This window comes from Brachyhypopomus gauderio, chromosome 11, assembly GCF_052324685.1.
Source record: "Brachyhypopomus gauderio isolate BG-103 chromosome 11, BGAUD_0.2, whole genome shotgun sequence".
In the NCBI taxonomy this organism is placed as follows: Eukaryota; Metazoa; Chordata; class Actinopteri; order Gymnotiformes; family Hypopomidae; genus Brachyhypopomus; species Brachyhypopomus gauderio.
This window is the reverse complement of record NC_135221.1, coordinates 20775695-20798472: the sequence shown is the minus strand read 5'-3', so window position 1 is coordinate 20798472 and position 22778 is coordinate 20775695. Positions and strand designations below refer to the sequence as shown.

Sequence of the window (22778 nt, the reverse complement as noted above, 5' to 3'; positions counted from 1 at the left end):
AGGATTACCCCTACTCCATTTCTCTTCCTGTCTACACCATGATAGAAGAGTTTGAAGCCACCACCAATGCTCCTGGCCTTGCTCTCCTTCCACTTGGTCTCCTGTTCACACAGTATATCTATCTTACTCCTCTCCGTCGCATCAGCTAGCTCTCTCCCTTTACCTGTCATAGAGCCCACATTCAACGTACCAACTCTTAACCTCCACCCTCCTGCTCTGCCTCCTCTCCTTCAGCTTCAGAACCCTCTTCCCCCCTCTCCTCCTCCTCCTTGTCCCAACAGTAGTCCAATTTCCACTAATGCCCTGTTGGACAACAGCACCAGTGGCGGTCATTGTTAACCCGGGCCTCGACCAATCCGGTATGGAATTTCTATTTTTGATCCGCATCATTTGATTTGGCGTAGTTTTTACACCGGATGCCCTTCCTGACGCAACCCTCCCTATTTATCTGGGCTTGGGACCGGTGTTCTGAAAATCTGTGCTACCCCTCGAGCTGTCCTACCTTGGGCTACTGCGCATGCGCATGCTAAGATTACGTCACTCTCAGCGCACATGGCGCACACCCGTAGCACAAAATTATAGACATATCTATCGATTCTTGCTACCATGTCAAAATGTAGTACCACAGCAGTAGCTGTACGTACGATCATGTTATAGGCTATATTACCTTATCCGAACGTGCTTCTACCATTGATACTGTATGTACGATCATTTAATAGGCTATATTACCTTATATGAACGTGCTTGTACCATTAATACTGTAGGTACGATCATTTTATAGGCTACATTACCTTATCCAAACATGCTTCTACCATTAATACTGTAGGTACGATCATATTATAGGCTATATTACCTTATCAGAACATGCTTCTACCATTAATACTGTAGGTACGATCATTTAATAGGCTACATTACCTTATCAGAACGGGTGTACAGCATTAATACTGTAGGTACGATCATATTATAGGCTATATTTACCTTATCAGAACGTGTGTACAGCATTAATACTGTAGGTACGATCATATTATAGGCTATATTTACCTTATCAGAACGTGTGTACAGCATTAATACTGTAGGTACGATCATATTATAGGCTATATTTACCTTATCAGAACGGGTGTACAGCATTAATACTGTAGGTACGATCATATTATAGGCTATATTTACCTTATCAGAACGTGTGTACAGCATTAATACTGTAGGTACGATCATTTTATAGGCCACATTACCTTATCAGAACGTGCATCCAGCATTAAAACAGTAGGTACGATCATTTTATAGGCTACATTACCTTATCAGAACGTGTGTACAGCATTAATACTGTAGGTAGGTATGATCATTTTATAGGCTATATTACCTTATCCGAACGTGCTTCTACCATTAATAAAATCACAAGTCATTATTGAAACAATGCACTGGAGCAAAACAAATTTTAATTATACATTATGATACAGTTATTGCAAATTATTCTAGAATAAAACTGTGAACATAAAAAATACTACAAAAATAACACTGCAGTTTTGGTCTCTCAGCGTTGGTCTGTTAAAATTTCTGTACTGCATCGGTAGTTGTACCATTTCTGTTATGTTCTTGTCGTCAGCATCACCTTCTAACATGGAGAAATGACAGCGCAAACGTCATGAACGTTACATGGTTATTTACTTGTATTTAAGAAAATTGCTTCAGAAATATAAAATAGCCAAACTGAACGAATGTTAAGCGTTAAGAAGTGCTCGTTTTGAGGTGAATCAACTAAAACCAGTTAGTGTAGGACACTAGAATGAACAGATGGATAAAATCGAGTACGGCGAGGCTAAAACAGACATTTGAAACCTCCACTTGTTGGAAACACTCGAGCAAATAGTAATATTTACGAGGTCTTTCTTAGGATAATCACAAAAATATTTAACAATTGTCGAAAAAACACAATAAAATGCAAAAAGATTTACATTGCAATATGATTAAATACGATAAATGGGCAAAACTCACCGTTATTCCAAGACAAAAAACAGCTGGTAGCGCAAAATTCTGGGCTACGCTGACAGTGACGTAATCTTAGCATGCGCATGCGCAGTAGCCCAAGGTAGGACAGCTCGAGGGGTAGCACAGATTTTCAGAACACCGGCATTAAAATACACTGGTGTGTGCACCCTAGCTAGGTTTGGGCCCCACTCATGTATTGAGCCATATACCTATTAATCTTGGCCATAATGGTACATGACAGGAGCTTACACTTTGTGCAGAGGCAGGTTATCGGCCAGTAGTTGGATGGAACTGTCCCTGAAAGCTGTCAGCTGAAAGCATAATTACTAAGAAACACCATGTGCCTGACCAAAACTTTCTCTTAACAAAAGGAAATATGTAAGGATGGGGAAAAACAACTTGCTTTATAGCTATATATGCTTTACAAGTTAAATGTTTCAGAATTTATATAAATGAAGACTCTAATATAGATATTCCAATTTCAAAACAATCACCAATGTACCAGCTTCCACCAGAGTACCATACAAACTTGACAGGATGTTTCATGCAATCATACAGGCTTGAACTACTGAAAAACCTGAACCACAGTACGGGTAAGGAACTGCAATAGAATTTACACAAAATTCTCATTTCCATCAGGAATCTCCATTGAAACACCCAGCATTATACATTGCGTTATATAATTATTTTTACCTTAACATTTGAAAATATTTCAAAACATGTTTTGTTGTTCATTAGATGTGGTCTGTTTGAAATTTTAAGCTGTATTCATCATGACCTGATTCCTCAAGGCCACAGAAAAAAATGTGAAATGTTCCTCCAATGATTAGTTCTGGAATTGCATGATCTGCACTTGTGGTTGCATCTCCCACAGGTTTTCACTGGAGCATGAGGGGCTGCTGTGTCTGTACCTGAGCCCACACTGGCCCCACAATGAGTGTGTCTGTACCTGAGCCCACACTGGCCCCACAGTGAGTGTGTCTGTACCTGAGCCCACACTGGCCCCACAGTAAGTGTGTCTGTACCTGAGCCCACACTGGCCCCACAGTGAGTGTGTCTGTACCTGAGCCCACACTGGCCCCACAGTAAGTGTGTCTGTACCTGAGCCCACACTGGCCCCACAGTGAGTGTGTCTGTACCTGAGCCCACACTGGCCCCACAGTAAGTGTGTCTGTACCTGAGCCCACACTGGCCCCACAGTGAGTGTGTCTGTACCTGAGCCCACACTGGCCCCACAGTAAGTGTGTCTGTACCTGAGCCCACACTGGCCCACAGTGAGTGTGTCTGTACCTGAGCCCACACTGGCCCCACAGTGAGTGTGTCTGTACCTGAGCCCACACTGGCCCCACAGTGAGTGTGTCTGTACCTGAGCCCACACTGGCCCCACAGTGAGTGTGTCTGTACCTGAGCCCACACTGGCCCCACAGTGAGGGTGTCTGTACCTTAGCCCGCACTGGCCCCACAGAGTGCAAGCCCTTCTGTTAGAATCAACACACAGCAATATTAATACATTTGCTGTAGTGTAGTTAAAGGTTAATAGTTGTATTGTACTAACCTGTTTGTCATGTGTTTCAACATTATAGTTTATATAAGTTGTTGCCAGTAGTAACATAAGTAACATACCAATAGTATATAAGGATACCAAGAATTTGAAGTCTACTGTATTATAATATGGCTCACTAGTCAAACAGGGAAAGCAACTTATAAATAGCACCTTTGTTTCATTGTGACAGCCAGTGTTGCTGTCCTCAAACTCCATCTTTGTGTTGCCCTTCCCTGTCGGAGGAGTTTGAACTGGTCACTTGAATAAGCTTGGACAGATCTCTGCCAAGGAGGTGGGCAAACAGACAACAGAGGGTGGGAACGATATGGTAACAGACACATAGTTCATGTGATTGGCAAAGGGGCAAAGCAGAACTCCTCTACAATTTTCACAATGACAAAATAAGTTGTAAATACTATCGTCAAAATGTTTGACATTTTTGCACTCACAAAGAGAATAAGATTATTACTGTGGACGTTTTTCCCCCCAAATATTTTTCCCTAAATATTCTAGATGCAAAAGATACTTTTCTTTTTCAGTATAAAATGTAATAACAACTGGTAATGAGAACACTCATTTGTGTAAAACTAAAATGCGCACTTGAAGAAAAATCTTATGGCATTGCAAACAACCTAAAGATCAGAGAAACAAACTGCCCAAACGTGTGTGCAGTTAATTCATAATAAATCTAATGTCCATGTCCTTTTTAATTCACAAGAAACGTGAAACGAGATGATATGCAAAAATGTTAGTTTTGTCCTTTAGGGCTGTCATTCAGGTCAAAGACGCCCGTCACTTCCCAGCCTGCCAGGCACAATGAATAATGATTCTGAGGCCTTTCTGTCCACACAGATTCATTCTTCTGCCTTGGGTAGGCGGAAATCGAGGCGTTTGATCTGAATTCCAGTCTTGTTGGCCTCAATAAAGGCCGCCATTGTATGTAAATGATTTATATAAGACCATATGACTTCTATGGTGCAGGGTAGAGGCTAGTGTCGAAGAAAGCATTTGCATTTTCTAAAGGGATGGTGTTCTTCAGTAAGCTGTCTAGTAAATTTTCACTCCCTTTTTCTGGATATGCTTGGGTACTACCAATACTGAAGGTAAATGTCTTTTTATATTTATTTTCCTGATAGAAGATTTGGTTGCTGTCATAAATTAGAAATTTGCTAGCCAAATATTTTTTTATCAAGCCTGAAGATCCACTTTACTGTGGCATTTGAATTTGATCTATATTCTTCCACACCTGAAGCCAAAACCTGAATTAATGGACTGGAATCACCGACTCTGTCCTCATAGTTTGTCCATTGGTTGTGGCTATGATCTCAGGTGCCTTGACGACAGCAAATCTGCTTTTTATTGAGCTGCGGAGGCCATCATGTGACCTTTCCAGAAACTTTGCCATTGGCTCTTCCTTTTGCATCAGGTGACTGCATGCGGCAGTAGGCCGTCGCTCGTGCTCTTAAACGGCGCCAATGCGAACAGAACACTTTTGTCATACTTTATTCCTCAAAGTATCCAAATGTCCAGATTGTGCCTGATGTGCACTATTTTCGGAGCCGGCACGGCCTATGCTGCTTACACCAAGGGCTGAGCTGGTAAATTATGCTTTTTGAGTTCATTATTAATGCTAATTATGCAAGGCCTTTTTAAGGAGAAATGTTTTATGCACTTAATGTAAGGGTATCATAAGTGTCACTAAACTGTCAGGTGGGCTTGCTTCCTCATTTAAAATATTGTTTACTTTACCTGCAGTTTATATAATAACGAATGTTTAGGTAAAGTCAATTTGAAATGTAAAACGTTTTGGTACATGTTTACGTTATGTATTTTCTCTTCAGACCTGGAAGTGAAAATGAATTGGGCGACTTTTTATGCCGTGGTCAGCGGTGTAAACAGGCACTCGACGGGCATCGGCCGCATCTGGCTCTCCGTCATCTTCATCTTCCGCATCCTGGTTCTGGTGGTCGCTGCTGAGAGTGCGTGGGGCGATGAGAAGTCCGGCTTCACCTGCAACACCCAGCAGCCCGGCTGTGACAGCGTGTGCTACGACCAGTTTTTCCCCATCTCGCACATCCGTCTCTGGGCCCTGCAGCTGATTCTGGTGTCCACGCCAGCTTTGCTGGTGGCCATGCATGTAGCTCACCGCCGCCATATCGACAAAAAGGTCCTGAAGATGTCAGGACGCAGCAGTGCCAAGGACTTTGAGCAATTAAAACATCAAAAGATGAAGATCACCGGTGCACTTTGGTGGACCTACACGATAAGCATAATTTTTCGCATCCTTTTAGAGGTGGCGTTCTTGTACATTTTTTACGTAATCTACCCTGGCTTTAGAATGGTGCGCCTTGTGAAGTGCGATTCGTATCCCTGCCCCAACACAGTGGACTGCTTTGTCTCTCGCCCAACGGAGAAGACCATCTTTACTGTCTTTATGCTGACAGTTTCTGGCATTTGTGTCTTGCTAAACATTGCAGAGGCTATTTATTTAATAAGCAAAGCATGTGTCCGATACTTTCAGAGACCAGAGGGGGACCCTAAAGGACCTTGGATCGCTCAAAAGCTGTCCTCCTACAAGCAAAATGAGATCAATCAGCTTATATCCGAGCATTCGTTCAAGCCCAGATTCAATGTAGCTAGGAAGAGCCCTGTGGACAAGGGAGAGAGATGTTCTGCTTTTTAGCAACTACCATCCTAGAGGACTGTGTCACTAATCCATCCGTAACGAGCTTAAAGTGGGGCCTCAATAATTCAATCCCTCATCCTCATCTTCACACATCTGTCCTGTTTGGTGTGGTCAATTTTACTGCAGCTGGATTATTGTCTTTCTTCGGCCAAGGGACAGTTACAAGATAAAAGATGCCTTGCATATGGAGGGATGCCACTGGTAAGGCCAACAGCTAGGATTATTTTCCTAGGCCTAGAACAATGGGAAAAGAGGGGTTGCCCAGGCAACAGCAGACATATCATGGCAGGTTAGGTTGTAGATTAAATCTGCTGTTCTGAAGTAAAGCCTGCATTCAGGTTTAGTATATAACGTTTTCAAGATACGAAAGATGAATGTTGGAAGGTTTTTCTTTTTTTTTCTTTTTTTTTTTTATAGGAAAAATATAGCGTGGGCCATCTGACTTTTTTAAGAAATAATGTCAATAATATTTTCATGGATAATGCCAAATGCTCCAATGCTCAACCTGAAACCCATGATGGACTCTTTAAAATTGAGATACTTGAGGTTTAATACACACACAAACACACACACACACACACACACACACACACACACACACGTGGTCAGTTATCCCTACTTACACTTACATTGTACTATTTTCCTGGAAGTTTTCACAGTTATTAGTTTTTCATTTGCTTGATTTTTGTCTCTGATCATTTTTACATCAGTGATCACTGACCAAATAGAAACCTTGAAATACTGAAAATGTAGTGCTTGTGCATATTTACTTGGGTGATGGTATACTCTTTTGTTAATTATTATTTTGCTTGCATATTTTTCAAAACAATGGTGTACCTCATTACTACCAAATCATGAGTCATATATATATAGAATTGGACAGGATTTTAAACATAATTTGAAGATGGTCTTTGCCAGCAAATGTAACAAAATAAGTAAATTTTGTTTTAACAGAAAAAACAGACTCCATTCTTAAATATTCTGTATCTTTCAAAATAAACATTGCATGTTTACATGTTTTCACATAGAAAATAAGAACTACATTTTTTAGTGTATCAACTTAAACAATAAAAGAGCCACACAATCAAAAATACTTGATTTAGGTATTTTGATACTTGCATGTTTGCAAAATAACATTTTTATTGTGGTTATTTATTGAATTGATTAGTGCTGCTTATTTGTTGTCATGATAAAACCTTGAAAATGATGAAAATAGACATTTCATTGAGCTCTCGTTGTAAATATTAAACATTCTTGTAGAGTGGTACTGAATAAAATTCAAGGACATTTAAATTGTCTTTTGAGTCTTTACACGTTACTTGCGTAACGTGACTTTTTTTAGCCCAGCATCTTCAGCATACATATTTTAATAACGTCTTATTCAGTTTATCTTGGTTGTCTTATTTGTTTTTACATTACTTCCTAAAGAGCTGCACCCTGGGCTGTGCTCACAGTTGTTTCACATTTAACAAGAAAAGAATAACAGAATAAGAAATGAGCCTCAAATTGAAATGGGCATGGAATAAATTTGAGATATAATCTACATCAAACCACAATATTGTGAAGTTCTGCCATGGATGAGATTTCCATCAGTGTCTTCAGGGCTCAAATGGCTGTGCTCTTCCAGCTCAACTCTCCCATGATAGGAAAGACCCCAACGCTATATTTAGCCTTACCCTTAGGTCACTTTGTGGGCGTCCCATTGGCTCCCTGCCCTGTCACTTCAAGTAACAAGCAAGCGCTGGGCCTGATAGTTTACATTAGAGCGTGTGCCCTTTGCCAAATTTAACCCTGGGGAGACGGAGAAGAGGGCCAGCAGAAGCCGTCTTTGGCAGCGTTTAACAGGTCGGGATCGCCGCAAGTGAACAGGCAACGCTCCCACGCCTTGGACAGGAAAAACGGAATTGATGTATCACTATCGGATCCGTGGCCACAGGCAGTCCGGAATTTCGTTCCTATTCAAGGACGTTGCCCTGACACGGGCCTGAGACTGGGGCCTGTGTGGCTGACCCACATGGATTCATGCAAATGGCTCCTCTTCCACCACTGGAGATGTATTCCTTGACAAGGTGGGTTACTTTATCTACACCACTGTCACTCAGTAGGAAAGCATGAATCAAAAAATAAACAGTGTTTACTCTGAGCTTAAACAGGATAGAAATGAACACCTAAAGGCACTTCAGGCACCATTCGGATTCAATGTGAAGTTATTTCAGGAAACTATCACAGTAATACAAAAACTGGGTTTATGTCTTGCCAGCTTTTCGAAGACGTTTACTGTGTCATTATGAGCCAGGCTATTTGTGACTTCTCATAGCACTGGCAAAAGCAAGTATGAATGATAAAGGGATGACCACTGCTGACTGAAGAGCTGAGCTGACTGACTACTTCTCATGTTTGAGATAAAGAGCCTCTATTTAAATAGAGTTCTCAAACACTTCTCTCTGTAGCACTTTCATACCTTCATCATGAGGTTGAAGGTTTGTAAAATAACTGTCAAACAAAACAAAGTAGTAATAAAAAAAATAATGAGAATTCTTTTTGTATAAGTCCTCATGAAAAATGCAGCAATATTACCAAATGTTGGGCTTTCTCTACTGGGATACTGTGAGAGGCCACCAAATTTGGCATTGAAATATATGTTTATGAAAAAAATATTGAACAGAAAAGGGAAAATCATAATTGTATAGCAACTGCCAAGCAAATTAAATTATATTGGGAAAAACATTCTCTTCAATATTGTGTAGTTACGATCTGTTATGTTTAAAACTAGCTCCCCTGGCAACATAAGGGGAAGCTTATAGACATGAATGTCTTCATAAGTACATAAGGGTTTAATGGTTTAATTGGGGTTTTAAAAAAAATTCTAATACTATAAACTCTTGCAGTCAGTTGAGGATCCAAGAGAAATTGAAGAACCCCCCATGGCCATGATGCTGTTACACACTTTAATATCCAGATAATGTGCAGGACCAGGCCAAAGCACGAGCAGCGATGGGAGACTGGAGTCTGCTGGGGAAGCTGTTGGAGAGTGCCCAGGAACACTCCACCGTGGTGGGCAAAGTGTGGCTGACCGTCCTCTTCATCTTCCGCATCCTGGTGCTGGGCACGGCTGCCGAGAAGGTGTGGGGAGACGAGCAGTCCGGCTTCACCTGCGACACCAAGCAGCCTGGCTGTCAGAACGTCTGCTACGACAAGACCTTCCCCATCTCGCACATCCGCTTCTGGGTGCTGCAGATCATTTTTGTGTCCACGCCCACGCTCATCTACCTGGGCCACATCCTGCTCCTGGTGCGTATGGAGGAGAAACAGAAGCAGAAGGAGAAGGAACTCTCCCTGCAGGGGGACACGCAGCCCCTTATTGTAAACGGCAAGACCAAGATGGCCCTGATACGTGACGAGCAAGGACACATTCGTCTCCAGGGCGACATCCTGCGCACCTACGTCTTCAACATCATCTTCAAGACCTTGTTTGAGGTGGGCTTCATTGTTGCGCAGTACTTCCTGTATGGGTTTGATCTCAAACCTCTTTACACGTGTGACCGGCCCCCTTGCCCAAATCCTGTGAACTGCTACATCTCCAGGCCAACCGAGAAGACCATTTTCATTGTCTTCATGCTGGCTGTGGCATGCCTGTCACTTCTTCTTAATCTCGTGGAAATGTATCACTTGGGCTTCACCAAGTGCCGGCAGGGCATCGCGTACAGAAAGACTGAGCTGTCATCTGCGCTGTCATCCAAGGCGCCCAGTGAAGCAACTGATTCATTTGGGCCCAGCTGTAACTATTTCCATGGGCACCAGCCATCTTATCAGCCTGCCCCAGGATACAGTGTTTCCACAGCTGCTGATCCAGACTCGTTCCTTCCATATAACAGCAAAGCCGTCTATAAGCAAAATAAGGAAAACTCTGCTGTCGAGAGGAATGGAAAAACAGAAGAATGTAACCTGAAAGCAAGCAAGATTTTGGGTTCAGCTAAATTGCCTGGAGATCAACAGAGCAGGATCGTCCGAACTGCCAAGCTGGCTAGCAAGAACAGAGTAGATGATCTGAGGATCTGATAGATCTGATTCTGCTCTTTAAGACTTTGAAATTAATTTATGACTAAAAGTCAATTTCAAGGCTTCTATGATGGGACAAAAAATCCTGTAATACGAACTTTTATTGTGTGATTTCATCCTCCAAAAGCTCTCCAATAGTTCTAGAACTTTCACATGTGCTACAGTGAACTGTAAGAGCAAGAAGCTAAGTGTAACTTTGACATTGTTCATAATTTATTCTATTGTTGTTTACATGACTATGGTATTTTTAAAGGATCTGATTAACAGAAATTCTGAAAGACCACTTTCAATTCTAATAGGCTTTTTAAGATCATTACAATAATAAATAAGCACTTTAGGGTTCATCCTACAGCATACATTTAAATTTTACCATTTTCATTCTCATTATATATATACATGTGTACAGTCTTCAAAGTTCCTGCTGCCATAACATGAACTTATATAGAACATTTGCACTTTCAGTCTTTTATAGCATACACCAAACAACCCTGAATGCACTTTGAGCTACAATACAATTTATGGAATACTCCAAAGGGGATAAAACAATATAATTTCAAGAAATGAAAATGAAGATAAAATCCATTCTTTTGTTTTATAAACGATTCACTTCAATTGGGAAAAAACTGTTTTTGGTTTTGACTAAAAGGGTACAGATGATATGAATTTAACCATATTCATTTTGATAAAACAACCTTAATAGCTCTGATTGTTGAAAGATATATAATGTTTATGTGAAAGATTGGACAATAAAGTTCAGTCTAACTTGTGTATATTCAACTCAAAAGCTAAAACTAAGGTATACTTATGTTGTCCAACCCTTTTTAGACATGATATCTTCTGTGTTTAGAGGAAGGGGCCAGTTGGCCTAAAGAGTTAAAATTAGAAGTCTTCTCAACTGTTTCTAAGTCACATACCAGCTTGTAACTCCTCTGCTGACTTTGTCTACATCAAAGATTCCCTATCCAGAGCTATAATTAGCTCCCAACTACTGTAATGGAAGCAACAAATTGCACACGGCATGCTGCCCTGCAGTGTTGTATAATCCAGGTTCATATAATCCTGGATTATACAACTCTGCTGCCCTGACACCAACAGTGTACAAAACAGAGTGCAATTTACAAGCCAGCCCACCTGGTGTGCACAATAGTTGCCATGTTTATTAAATCTACATTTTTCTAAATTCACATTGCCCCTCTTTAGACCTGCAGGAAAGGGCGTAAATGTGAGTATGATTGTAATGTGGTCATAGGCTTGTCTGAGGATATGTTCATTAAGAGGTCACCTACTTTAAATAAACAGTTTGACATATTGAGAGATTTGGCTCAGGTTTACGGCTATATTGCAAAGGGAAAAATAAACATTCAGTTCATGTGAATACATGTGTTGACCACTCTTTATAAACAATTGTGCAATATTTTTAATGTGTTTATTTTTCATAGTGTTACAGGTCAACTGATGAAGCAATATTTAATATGCATAATAACAGAGTATGATTTAATATTTGGCCACAGTTTACATACTGAATGGAGAAAATTGTCAAAGGATTTGATTTAACAATCCATAAATATGCAGCTAATCATTTGTGGATTCTTAGAATCTATTACTCTTCTGAAAAAAGAAAGTAATTACATTTGCACTGCCGTCCTGAACCAGACATTCTTAAGCAGAAAAATCAAAAACCTTTGTAGTACGTTGTTCATGTACTTTGAAGTACATATTGTTTTAAGCAAGCTGCCAAACCCATTTATCGACCAATCTTTGTTTATTGGAAGTCTTTAAATTGAAATGAATGCCACCTTTGCTGTTATGGTTGATTATTTCAATGTGTTAGCTGTAAGGACTCCAAGTTTGTGTGTCCAATACAGGCAGAGACTTTTTTTTTACCTCAAAGACTGTCTTACTTAAGATAATGCAAACAAAAAACAAAAACAAGTCCACTCGGTGTGTCTGACAGTTAATTCTGATGGCCAGAACACTGCCGTTCCTGCTCAAATGTTGGGTTCTCATAGACATGATTCTTTGTTCTCGTATCCGGGTCTTCATAAGCAGGATCCGACACCTGACTGGAATCTGATGTCATGGGGGAAAGTATCATAAGATACATCAGTGCTCACCAGTCAACATCAGCACTGTGAACTGCCACTTCTGTTTACTACATTAATAGCATAAAGGTTGCTGACCATATCAGTCAGTAAGCACAAAGATACCATACAGTCACAGTCAGTCAGTGTGAACTATGAATAAATATAATTTATGATTAAAAGGGGGTAGGTCATATGGGCCTTAGTGTATGAGAAATTCCACATGATTACGTTTTAAGATCAGTTATATATTTTTTTCTATTCTTTAAAAATAATATTTTTTGACCAATTTACCTTCAGCGGCCTGAATGTCTAAAGCCAGCCAGGTATCGGTGAGAGCGTTTGCTGTGGCCGGCAGGGACCCGGACACGGAGCTTGGATAAAACCTGCCCTCTGCTGGTGGAGAGGGGGACTCCTGGACTGCTTCAACGCCAACCTTCAGAGACAGACATTGACACTGTGTGACACACCTAAGCAATTAATTAACTTTGTATTAAAATTTCAGAATTGTGCAGTACCAGGTAAGTTATGTATGTCCTCTGGACTGCATTTACACTGATTTATATAACAAATGTTTCCGATGTTTGAATGAAGCTCTCAGTTTGAAAAATTACGCTACAAAAAAACTCCTGTAACAGCAATAAATCCACTGTGTACAACAAAACCCACCTCGCCTTTCAGAATATCATATTTACACATGGGACAGGTGTGGTGTTCCAATAACCATGGCTCAATGCAGGTCTTGTGGAAGACGTGACTTGACATGGAATAAAGACCATAGTTTAGATTGAAGTGTCAACACAGCAGTCTCCATAAAACTGGAAAATCATTGTCACACAGTATATGGTGTTATTAGTTTGTCACACAAAGTTGAGTGACTCAGCAGACCAAGGGTTCTTGGAACAATGAGAGCCTTGGTGAACCCATACTCCCCGTGAAACATCACAGGGAGCATGAGACGTCATCATGTGATCCATTACAGAAATTACAGCAATATATTTCTGTGAAGAGTTTACACTAGTCACTTCTGTCAGGAGATCTGCATTCAAAATGATTCAGCTTCACATGTTGCCAAAAAGGAAGAGAAACAGGCATAGACAATAATTAAATAATTAAAACAGGAAATGAAACAAGGGAATGGAATGGAGGGTAATGAATCAAATAAGATGACTTATACAAGAAGAGAGTATAAACGTAATGTATATATATATATATATATATATATATATATATATAAAACTCCTTATTGCCTTGTTTGATGTCTATTTTAGCACCAGATCTATTCTAAAGTGGATTTACAAAATGTCTGTTGCCAGACTGTGACAAAAAGAAACTTGCTGTACATTTTTAGTAGACAATTACTAGTCTGGAGAAGTATTAGACAGTATTGGAGTGTGTGTTGACATAACTTCAGAAGAAAATATCAAATATTTGAATGCTGATTTGACATGCGCTACATTTGATGTTGAAGCTGTAAGACTTAGACTAAGTCTGTACCCAGACAAGTATATCCTAATGTTTTACATGGGTGTTCATATTTACATACCTACAAGGTAGATTTGTTACAACATCACCCCTTTTGAAGGACTCTATGCAGACAGCACAGCTGTTTTCTTCTGTTTCAACCTCCTGTAAATAAATACAACTTTAATGTACACACTTTTTTGACAATTAATTATATATTTGATAAAGAAATAATGTCTTTGTTACACAATACCGGATCAGTTCGCTGCAGAGTCCGAACTCGTAACTTGGCAATAACTTTCTCAGCCACTTTTTTAAGTTCCCTCTGTAAACATGATTGACAAAGGACTCTTTTGTCAGCTTATCTTGCGTTTGTGTCAGGAAAACAGAACTGAATCACATTCTGATCAAAATAAAGAGGCAGGCTTAGTAACTAGCCTGATTTCACTGCAACTAACAAATAAGCATAAGTGAGAAGGTGTTCAACCTCACAATTTGCAACCAAAACAGTTCATGGGTCCCCACGCAATTTAAACCAATGACATATTTACTGCAAGAGGTATGTCTCAGCCAATGAAAGAACACCCAGCCAGTATTGTCCCAGCCAACAGTATTGTCCCAGCCAACACTATATGTGTGGTGTTATTCCTGCTAATATTGTTGATTTAACTCCAAACACTTTTCAATGTAATAGCAATTATTGTTTTCTGCGTGTGTACTGATGTTGCAATTACTATAGCTGGTATGGTAATGGAAAAAGAAATCAGGTGAGAAGATCCATTCATAATGAACGGCTCAGCCCTGATCCGGTGGCTAGACTGGGCTCTGAAACCGATCTCCTGAGTCAGCTCCAATGGAGTGCAACTGATCTTAGTGGGTCAAGTGTATCCGGTAAAAGCCTAACCTGCTGGATCCGAAGTTGCTGGTTTCTGTATAGGCGCTTAAAGACCAGGACGATGAAGTAGACCAGAATACTGGCGGTTATTCCAAAGAAGGTGAAAGACATTATATAGACCCACAAAGGACTGATTGGCCCATGTGGACCAGCCACGGTGATGTCCATGTAGACCTCTGTTCCACTCTGGAGCAGGTTGGCAATTTCTGTGCCCAGGATATTACCAATCATGATGGCCACTGTACTGCTAATTCCTGTGGGGTACAAAAGTATACAATATGTGGAGCACATGAAAGTGTCTATATTTGCTTATAGGACTCTGATTAAACAGGTACTAAATAAACAGAGAAGGGCCCAAATACATGGATTGGTGTTACAGAAGAAGGTGAAGCTTTTGGCTCTTCCCTATTCAGGCTCATTATACCAGAGGACTAATTAACAGAGAACAAACAGTGTAGCCTTGTACAACATGTATAATTTATTATGGGACGTTACCGCATTGCAAACCGTAAAATAAACCCCATGGAATATCTATAGAATTCTTTTCTTAGCTATTCAAAGGTTTCTTTAAACAAGAAAACTATGTGACAAAAAGTAGTGAAAATGTTAAAGTCTCATCATTTTTTTGCTTATAAATTAAAAACAACCTACTAGATAAAAAAAAAGTGAGCATTCATGAGAAAGTAACATATAGGCACTAAATAAATAGTAAATAAATAGCTCTGACGTGGACCATGAAGAGAAGGACGTCCTCATGTAGGACTTAATAAGGCTGATAGCTGCCTTTATTCAGCACGTTTAAATAACTGAAGCTGAATTTGTGCTGAGGACCATACATACATTCAGAGTACATGTGTATGGAATTGTCCCATCAAAAAATATAATAATACAACTACTGTTGCTACTGCTGCTAATAGATTAAACCCTTAAAACAAGTTTACAGAGTGCTTTACATGTTGAATAAAATAAGATAAAGTTAAACAAAAAGGAAAAAAAAGATATATGCTGAAAAATAATACTTTATCCCAGCACATGCAAAGATCCCCATATGGGTCTTAACCTTCGTGCTTCCTGCATATGGCAACCCACTGCTATAAGAATGAAAGGTACACTACATTAATAATTGAACTCTTCTAACATCAACTTTTTCTCAGATTTCTTATTTACCCTTCATAACAGCATTTTTAAATGTCCTCAGATGTGATGTATTACAATATCATATGAATTGTTGATGAACTCCAGCTGTGTGGAAAATTTGTGGACCATTTTGAAGGATAAAAGACATCCCTCACAACATCATAGGAGCCACTCAAGTGAAAGACTCAAAATGAAGACAAAAGAGCTTACTAACCGAGCCAGAAATCGGATCATTGAGAAATACAAATATGGGAAACATTCTGAGGTATTTTTAAAGTCCTCTGAGGCAAGTGGGATAAATCTCCTGGAATTCAGTACCATTTTGCTGAAGAAAATGATCAACCACCACTTATCCTTGCTACACAATTAGGTTACAGCTGTGCCAAGGCCAACTATGGCTCTGATTAAGTTGGTAACATTTCATCCACTGGTACAAATAAATCATAACCTGCCTTGAGTCTAAAATCTTATCTTTGTTCCAAAACCGCACTAAACCAGTCATGAGATGTGGAGTTTAGATGGTCATCAAAAACCAAAGGGACTTTATACCAGTTACATTGTATACCAGTCTGTCATTGTGCAACTGAAGCATTTCATCCACTTCAGTGTGTTAATATAGAGCAGGCTGGCACATTTTGGAAGGTATCACATCTATTGGTCTATTGATCCCTTTGGACTCAATACCGGGCACCAAAATAATTTTTAAAGCATCTTAATCCTGTGAATATTGTTACATGTGAAACAAAGAGGAAATACTTAAAATATATGTATAGTTAGTTTTTATTTGTTTTTTATACAAATGTTGTCTTGCATATTTTATTTCCCTTTCATTTTTATATAATTATGTAATTATTGGTATTTGTGAGTTGTAAGAAAATTAGATGAAATGGTGAAGTATCATTATGCACAATATGCTTGGAATTTTTTTTTTAAATCTAAAATAAGTTTTATGTTTAAGTCTGAAACCTGAAACATATATTTTATGTTTATATATTTATTTGTTAGGCCATTCATCAGCAAGAGCCATACAGTACACATGTGAACAACTCCCTTATCCAGAGCTATAATTAGCTCCCAACTGTGAGGGAAGCAACAAATTGCATAATAACTAAATATTAATCTTCAGCCAAGCTACATAAGATACTTTCTACTGATGTCTATTGCATACAATACCAATACAGGTCACTATCTCAACACTATCAGTTATTTCTGTCATAGTGTTGCCTATTAAAGCATTGAAATACCTATTTAATTGACCTTTAACAGTAAAATCTCCCAAGCAAATAATGTGACTCAGCATTCATAGAGAAGATAATGTATTACAGTACTGAGCAAAGGAACTGGACCCTGGGTGGACTGTGGGCTTTCGTAAAGCCAGAACTCTGAAGCTGTGTAACAGCTGTACAATGCATACATTGCAGCATGGGCCTAATCTGTGAGAATTACAACACAGAGCAACACGCAAGACACAGGACAAAAGACAGCAATAAGCTGGTTACATAAGAGACAGATGTAGAAGACAACTGCAAAACCACAAACCAGCTAGTGTTTCTAAATGATCAAACAAAGTTGAATAGAATATTCATGTAAATGTTTCTGCTTCTGGCTGTCAGGATTCTCTGACCTGGAATTTGTGAATGATATCATGTAAATAGCTTAGACTTGGTGTGGAAGAGCTATTCAATTTTTCAGCTAATCACAGCACTCATTTACAAAAGATCACCATACCTGCATGGGACACGGTGTGTGTCTCGTTGCCTGTCCCATCAAAGTTGTAGATTACTACTGCCGAGGCTCCTTCTTTTTGGGCGGCTTGAATTTTGTGCGCATCGCTACAGTTGCCTCTTTTGATAAGAGCTATCCAAGGCTGCTGGGTCATGGTGAATGTGATATTTGGAAAGCAGGCCAGTGGATCAGGGCTCGGAAGTGCCACCAATCCAAAGGCCCTTTGCAAGGGTGAGTTTAATCCATACATGCCACACTCACATGCACTTATTACAGATTGGTTGGTCTCCGTGTTGAAAAACCTGATCTCCACATAAGCACTCCAGATGATAAGAGAGACCCCTGAATGGAGCTGAAACTGGAAAATCCAGAAGACCAGCCAGGCCCATGTCAAACGCTGCGTTCCTCCAACTTTCTGGGTCATTTTTTTTCAGAGCAGGTAAAAACTGCCGTTCTCTGCTACACTGCGCTGTGCCTCTCTGTACCTGCCATTAATTGTAATCAGATATGTCCCTGTTGTAATCCAAGATTGCTCTACGTCACTTGGAGCTGGTCTTATCATCCTGGACCTTGAACACTGGTTAAGATAGTGTTCTTTTAAAAGGGCTGTGCCCTACCATTTCCGCATGAGTGGAAAACTATGAAAGCCCTGAAGAACAACCACCACCAAAAAAAAGCCCTCGTGACATTTATAACAGTATAAATTAAACGACATTACTGGAATATTTACAAATACAGAGGTCAAGGGTCAAGAAAACCTTCCTTTACATATCTGCTACAACCTTGACTGACCATGAGCTCCACCATGTTTTCAGCTTGAATTACCTGGTAAAAGGCCAGAGAACAGTACTATAGGTTTAGTGTGGCTAGTGATAGCTCACTGCTGAGGAAGATAAGCAGAAATACCATTGCATTTCAAAATAAAACTGATAACCAGAAGTTGACTTTACCTTTTAAGTAAAATGTGGTTTATTGTTTTTTTTTCTTTTTGTAAAATATCTGGACATATTAATGACTGATTTGCATGCATAGTTCTCAGACACTGAAATGTTGGAAACAATCATTGTTACATTTCAATAACAACCCCATGCCAGAGTATCACTGGTGGGAAACAATAAATAAATAAACAAACAAATAAAATCTTTATTTTATTTTTTATTTTTTACTTTGACTTCCGTCGATACATATAAAATACAAACAAGGCTGTGGACAAATACTGCACTAATTTCCCTCAATGTGATATTTTTATGTTATTTAATTTTGCAATTTAAACAAAATCAGACGTGTACATCAAGTCTGCATTTCTGGTAATTTTGAGAAGCCTGCTGCCGAGTCAGTTACACCACAAACCTCGTGACTGGATCATTTGTTTTTTCTGTAAAAAATAATTTGAAGTAAGTGTTACTTAAAATGAAATGTGAATGTTTTTTTTTTTTCTATATACCAATGGTTGTTTCTTATTAATTTCACCTTTGGGGCTGTTTGGGCCATTCCAAACATGTCTATCAGAGGCCTTGTAACTTTCAGTATGACAATTTGAAAATGTTTGATTTGCCTTTAAATAATCTTTTTAATAAAATATCATTACAAATGACAGTTAATAAAAAACAAAATATGTGACAGTATTCTTATAAGAATTAAATTTGGCAAATTATACCAAATAACAGATGAACAGCTAGCTTTGTTTCCCCAAGAGGTTTGTCACTAGACACAAACTGACTTCATGTGTATTGAACCCGTTTATGTAGCCTACCCTGGCCAGTTGGGGAACCACTGCTACAGGGACAACGACTCGAACAGACATGGTATTTACCTTGTCTTATCTCAGCAACCTTTACGTAAATGCAAAAATTCAATTTTCTATTAAGAAAATCATTCTTTTATTCTGCTTTATACAGACTTGAGATGTACCAAAACATTTTACGGAATTAATCTTTGCTCATTTTAATATAAATACTTAATGTACAATAATGGAACAGATCTATACAATCTCATTCAGAACAGAACATAATATTTTATGAAGTTTTGTGGTAGTTTAATTTTAGTCACTATTACGTTATATTAATAATGTAACCGTGTAGTTTTAATTTAAATTTGAGGAACTTTAGTATTCATTAATAAAAAAAATTTAGCCTAGCAAGCTAAGCTTTGAAGTATGGGTTAGCTTCTTTCTTAGCTACCAGCTAGCTAGCTTTATCTTTGCAGTCGACATCACAGCAAACAATGGGTATGACATGTTTCATTGGAGGTTAGAATAGACAAAAGTGTATTCTGAGGTGCCTATTGGGGGTGGTGTGGTTAGTTAACATGTAGGGTGGGCAGTCTTGGTATTCTTCATTTTGTTAACTAGTTAACTGCTTAGACTTTTGATTGACTAATCAAATTGTAGTGACAGGTCATTTTATTCCATATTTCAGACTTTTTGCATCTACAGCATAAAACACAGATTATCAAAAACACGAAAGGCTTGTGGGATTCTCAGAACTGACTGACATTTTACTGCACTGGTCCACATACATTTGAGCAAGTCTGTAGTACCAAAAGAAAATGCTACTAAAAATGTCCACGTATGTGGACTCAAACTCAATGCTGCCATTAACTTGCAACTTTACTCCTCCTCTCTGACATCACAGGCCGACGTGGCCTCCTTGAACAAACTCCTTTTTACTTCTGGCGGCTCAGTCTAATCATGTTTGCCCTTCCTCCTCTGTGATGAACCTTCAGTCCAGGCTACATAAACAAAAAGTGCCAGGACCACATGCACTGCCAAAACTGCTACAATAGCAGCGTAGAAATAGCTATCTGTGTTGGACATCTGAAGAGAGCCTAGAGAGAGAAAAGAGCACTGTTAATTTTCTGCGGCTCACAGAGGGCCTCTTGTACGAAGCTGTGATTAGAGACAGGATGCGTGTGCAAGTCAGATCCTTACCTTCAAAGATGTACGTCTTGGATGCAAAGTATAATCCTATCGGTACTGTCACCATTAAGATGGTAAAAAACAGCAATGTTTTAAGAGCCGACACCATGGACCCATCATTCCTAATAAACACAAACACAAATAAGAAACTACAGCTCTTGAAGATCAAATAATACTTTAAATCCTTTTAAAATCTTGAAACAAAGAGCTCAAGATTACTATAGTCTATATAGATATAGATATGAATATGTTTTTGATTTGAAAGGGTTGATGTTTTCATGGCCCCATCTTTTAAAAGTCTTCAGTAAACTTTACTGAAGTTCAGTACAGTATATTGATCAGTATATTGATCAGTGGTTCGCTGATCAGTTTGATAGTCAGGGAGTTTACGAAACAGTGACTAAACTAGTTAATAGAAAAGACATTGTATGCTGTTTGAAGAATGAGTTTTATTAGCATGTTAGTCAATAAGTGATGTTAGAAGACGTTTATATTTATTTAATAGGCCAACGACTTACGTTAACATGTTCTGTCTAATGAATGAATGAAAGTTAGCTAGATTAGCTAGGATGGACAAATTTAGATTACACACAGGGCAATAAAAACTTACCCCCTGAAATCCGGGACCGTTTCTGATGTTGGGTTTAGGGACGTTTTCACAAACCCCTCCATTTAAATTTTAATGTACGTGGATAATACAGCTGGCTATCAATACCGAAGGTGATTGTTTTCAGACAGCGAGTCCTTCCGCATGGGTCATATGATCGCGACTCTATTGCACAGACAGTGCTGCGCCCTCTAGCGGACGGAGGCGGTACTCTTGGTACCGAATGGTTCTTGCGGAACAACGATCATGTTGCAGCGGAAATGTATTGCGCTACTGCGATGTGATAGTTGATATCCAACAGCCCAGTCTTATTAGGTATATCTTAGTATAATGGAAAACAAATTTTATTAACGCAAATTATTATGAAATTTTCTGAAGCATAGAGTTACCTGAAAAGTTAAGAAGTAAATTAGGCAGTCATTCAGTTTTGGGCTATTTTAATAAAATCCAAATATAAAATGTCAGAAGCATCTTTTGCCAATCTAAGACTTATCACATTTGAAATTTGCTATGGTCATGTATGATCATGTGGATGGCTAGCATTTCGGGAAATGAGATTCTTCCTGTGTTGGTCTATATATATATAGCCTATTACCATTTGGGAGAAAAAAAAAGTCCCGTTTGCAGCAAAGTTATTTACATAACAGAAACTGATTTATATTAATTGTTTATTTATTGTTTATATGTATTGTAAATAAAGTACAAGTGGTCTAATAATGGGTAATGTATGGGTAATTTACACACAAAGATTCAAAAAATATAAATAGTTTTTAAGCAAACAAATTAAAAAACGCCAGTAGAACCGTATTTTCATTGCTCTGACTTTTAAGGGGATATATTGTAAGTCTATATAAATTATAGGTCTTATAGACTTTGGCAATTATTTCAGAAATGCATTTTTACCCTACAGAAAAGCAAAATGGTACAACTTCACTTTTTGCAAAGTCCATATAACATTTTTTCTTGTATATTAAATAAACAGGGTTATGAGTAAACATACAAATTAAGCAAGCAAAATGCATGCATAGATTTAAATGTAGTGTTGCTATCCACTTCAGAGAACGGAACTGTGAACACATGGAGAGTACTCACAAAATAAGTTTAGTCTAATCTTGTTCCTAAATCAGAGGTACACAACCCTGAAAACCCAGCTTTAAACATATAGGCTACGTGTACCAAAAAGGCGATGGTATTTTCAGGGCCATTGTTGAAATGTAAGTACTCTCTCTATGCTCTGAACAAGAAAGATGGGACAAATTAATTTTGTCAAATGTGACTGATAGGTTTTTTTTTCAGTTTTATTCTTATTATATTGCGTATTTTGGTCTAAAATGTCAGTCTTAAATGAAAAATACAGCATTAAAAATAATAATCAGAATATTTCTAAAGAGCTGTTCAACAGTTATGCGACTACTCCCCCATGTGGTAGTTGGAGGTTGTTGCGGCCTAGTACTAAATAACCCAAAGATTTTCCATGGATTTAAAAGTAAATTAATCAAAATAAAATTAGGCATATCAAAAAACTTTTTGCAAACAGTGGAAATTTCCAGACACAAATTATGACTTTGTGTCCATAGCAGGATCAATATGAGGGCATCTAGCGTTTTCTTTATTTCTCGGGAAAAATAAAGTAAAACAGGACAAAACTTTACACTGTTCAATTGTTCCAGATGATGTACAC

General features: G+C 38.7%; 4 protein-coding genes across 6 annotated transcripts in view; 2 read left to right on the top strand and 2 right to left on the bottom strand.

Moving 5' to 3' along the window:
• Nucleotides 1-7474, top strand: part of LOC143526573 (uncharacterized) — a 28443-nt gene extending 20969 nt beyond the window's left edge. Inside the window, exon 9 of the mRNA XM_077021046.1 lies at nt 5368-7474. Within this exon, the coding sequence (XP_076877161.1) occupies nt 5368-6209 (842 nt within the window). The 3' untranslated portion in view covers nt 6210-7474. The remainder of the gene's footprint in view (nt 1-5367) is intronic.
• A 476-nt stretch (nt 7475-7950) lies between these two features.
• LOC143527439 (gap junction alpha-3 protein-like) lies at nt 7951-11646 on the top strand. 3 transcript variants are annotated; one of them, XM_077022650.1, is made up of 2 exons: nt 7951-8281; nt 9183-11646. In XM_077022650.1, exon 2 carries the CDS (start codon nt 9207-9209, stop codon nt 10269-10271), a length of 1065 nt encoding a protein of 354 aa, XP_076878765.1. In that variant the 5' UTR covers nt 7951-8281; nt 9183-9206; the 3' UTR covers nt 10272-11646. The 3 variants fall into 3 exon arrangements, with proteins under 3 accessions (XP_076878765.1, XP_076878766.1, XP_076878764.1); XM_077022651.1 differs by having other exon boundaries at nt 9172-11646; XM_077022649.1 differs by having other exon boundaries at nt 9101-11646.
• A 45-nt stretch (nt 11647-11691) lies between these two features.
• rnf128b (ring finger protein 128b) lies at nt 11692-18080 on the bottom strand. The gene is made up of 7 exons (XM_077022648.1): nt 17577-18080; nt 14721-14965; nt 14070-14141; nt 13899-13981; nt 13022-13109; nt 12647-12788; nt 11692-12341 (listed from the first exon to the last, which is right to left on the bottom strand). Exons 1-7 carry the CDS (start codon nt 17995-17997, stop codon nt 12226-12228), a joined length of 1167 nt encoding a protein of 388 aa, XP_076878763.1. The 5' UTR covers nt 17998-18080; the 3' UTR covers nt 11692-12225.
• Nucleotides 18081-19956: 1876 nt separating this feature from the next.
• On the bottom strand, nt 19957-21277 carry LOC143527435 (vacuolar ATPase assembly integral membrane protein vma21-like). The gene is made up of 3 exons (XM_077022644.1): nt 21101-21277; nt 20503-20612; nt 19957-20399 (listed from the first exon to the last, which is right to left on the bottom strand). The coding sequence occupies exons 1-3, from the start codon at nt 21160-21162 to the stop codon at nt 20257-20259; spliced, it is 315 nt and encodes a 104-aa protein (XP_076878759.1). The 5' UTR covers nt 21163-21277; the 3' UTR covers nt 19957-20256.
• Between the last annotated feature and the right edge of the window lie 1501 nt (nt 21278-22778).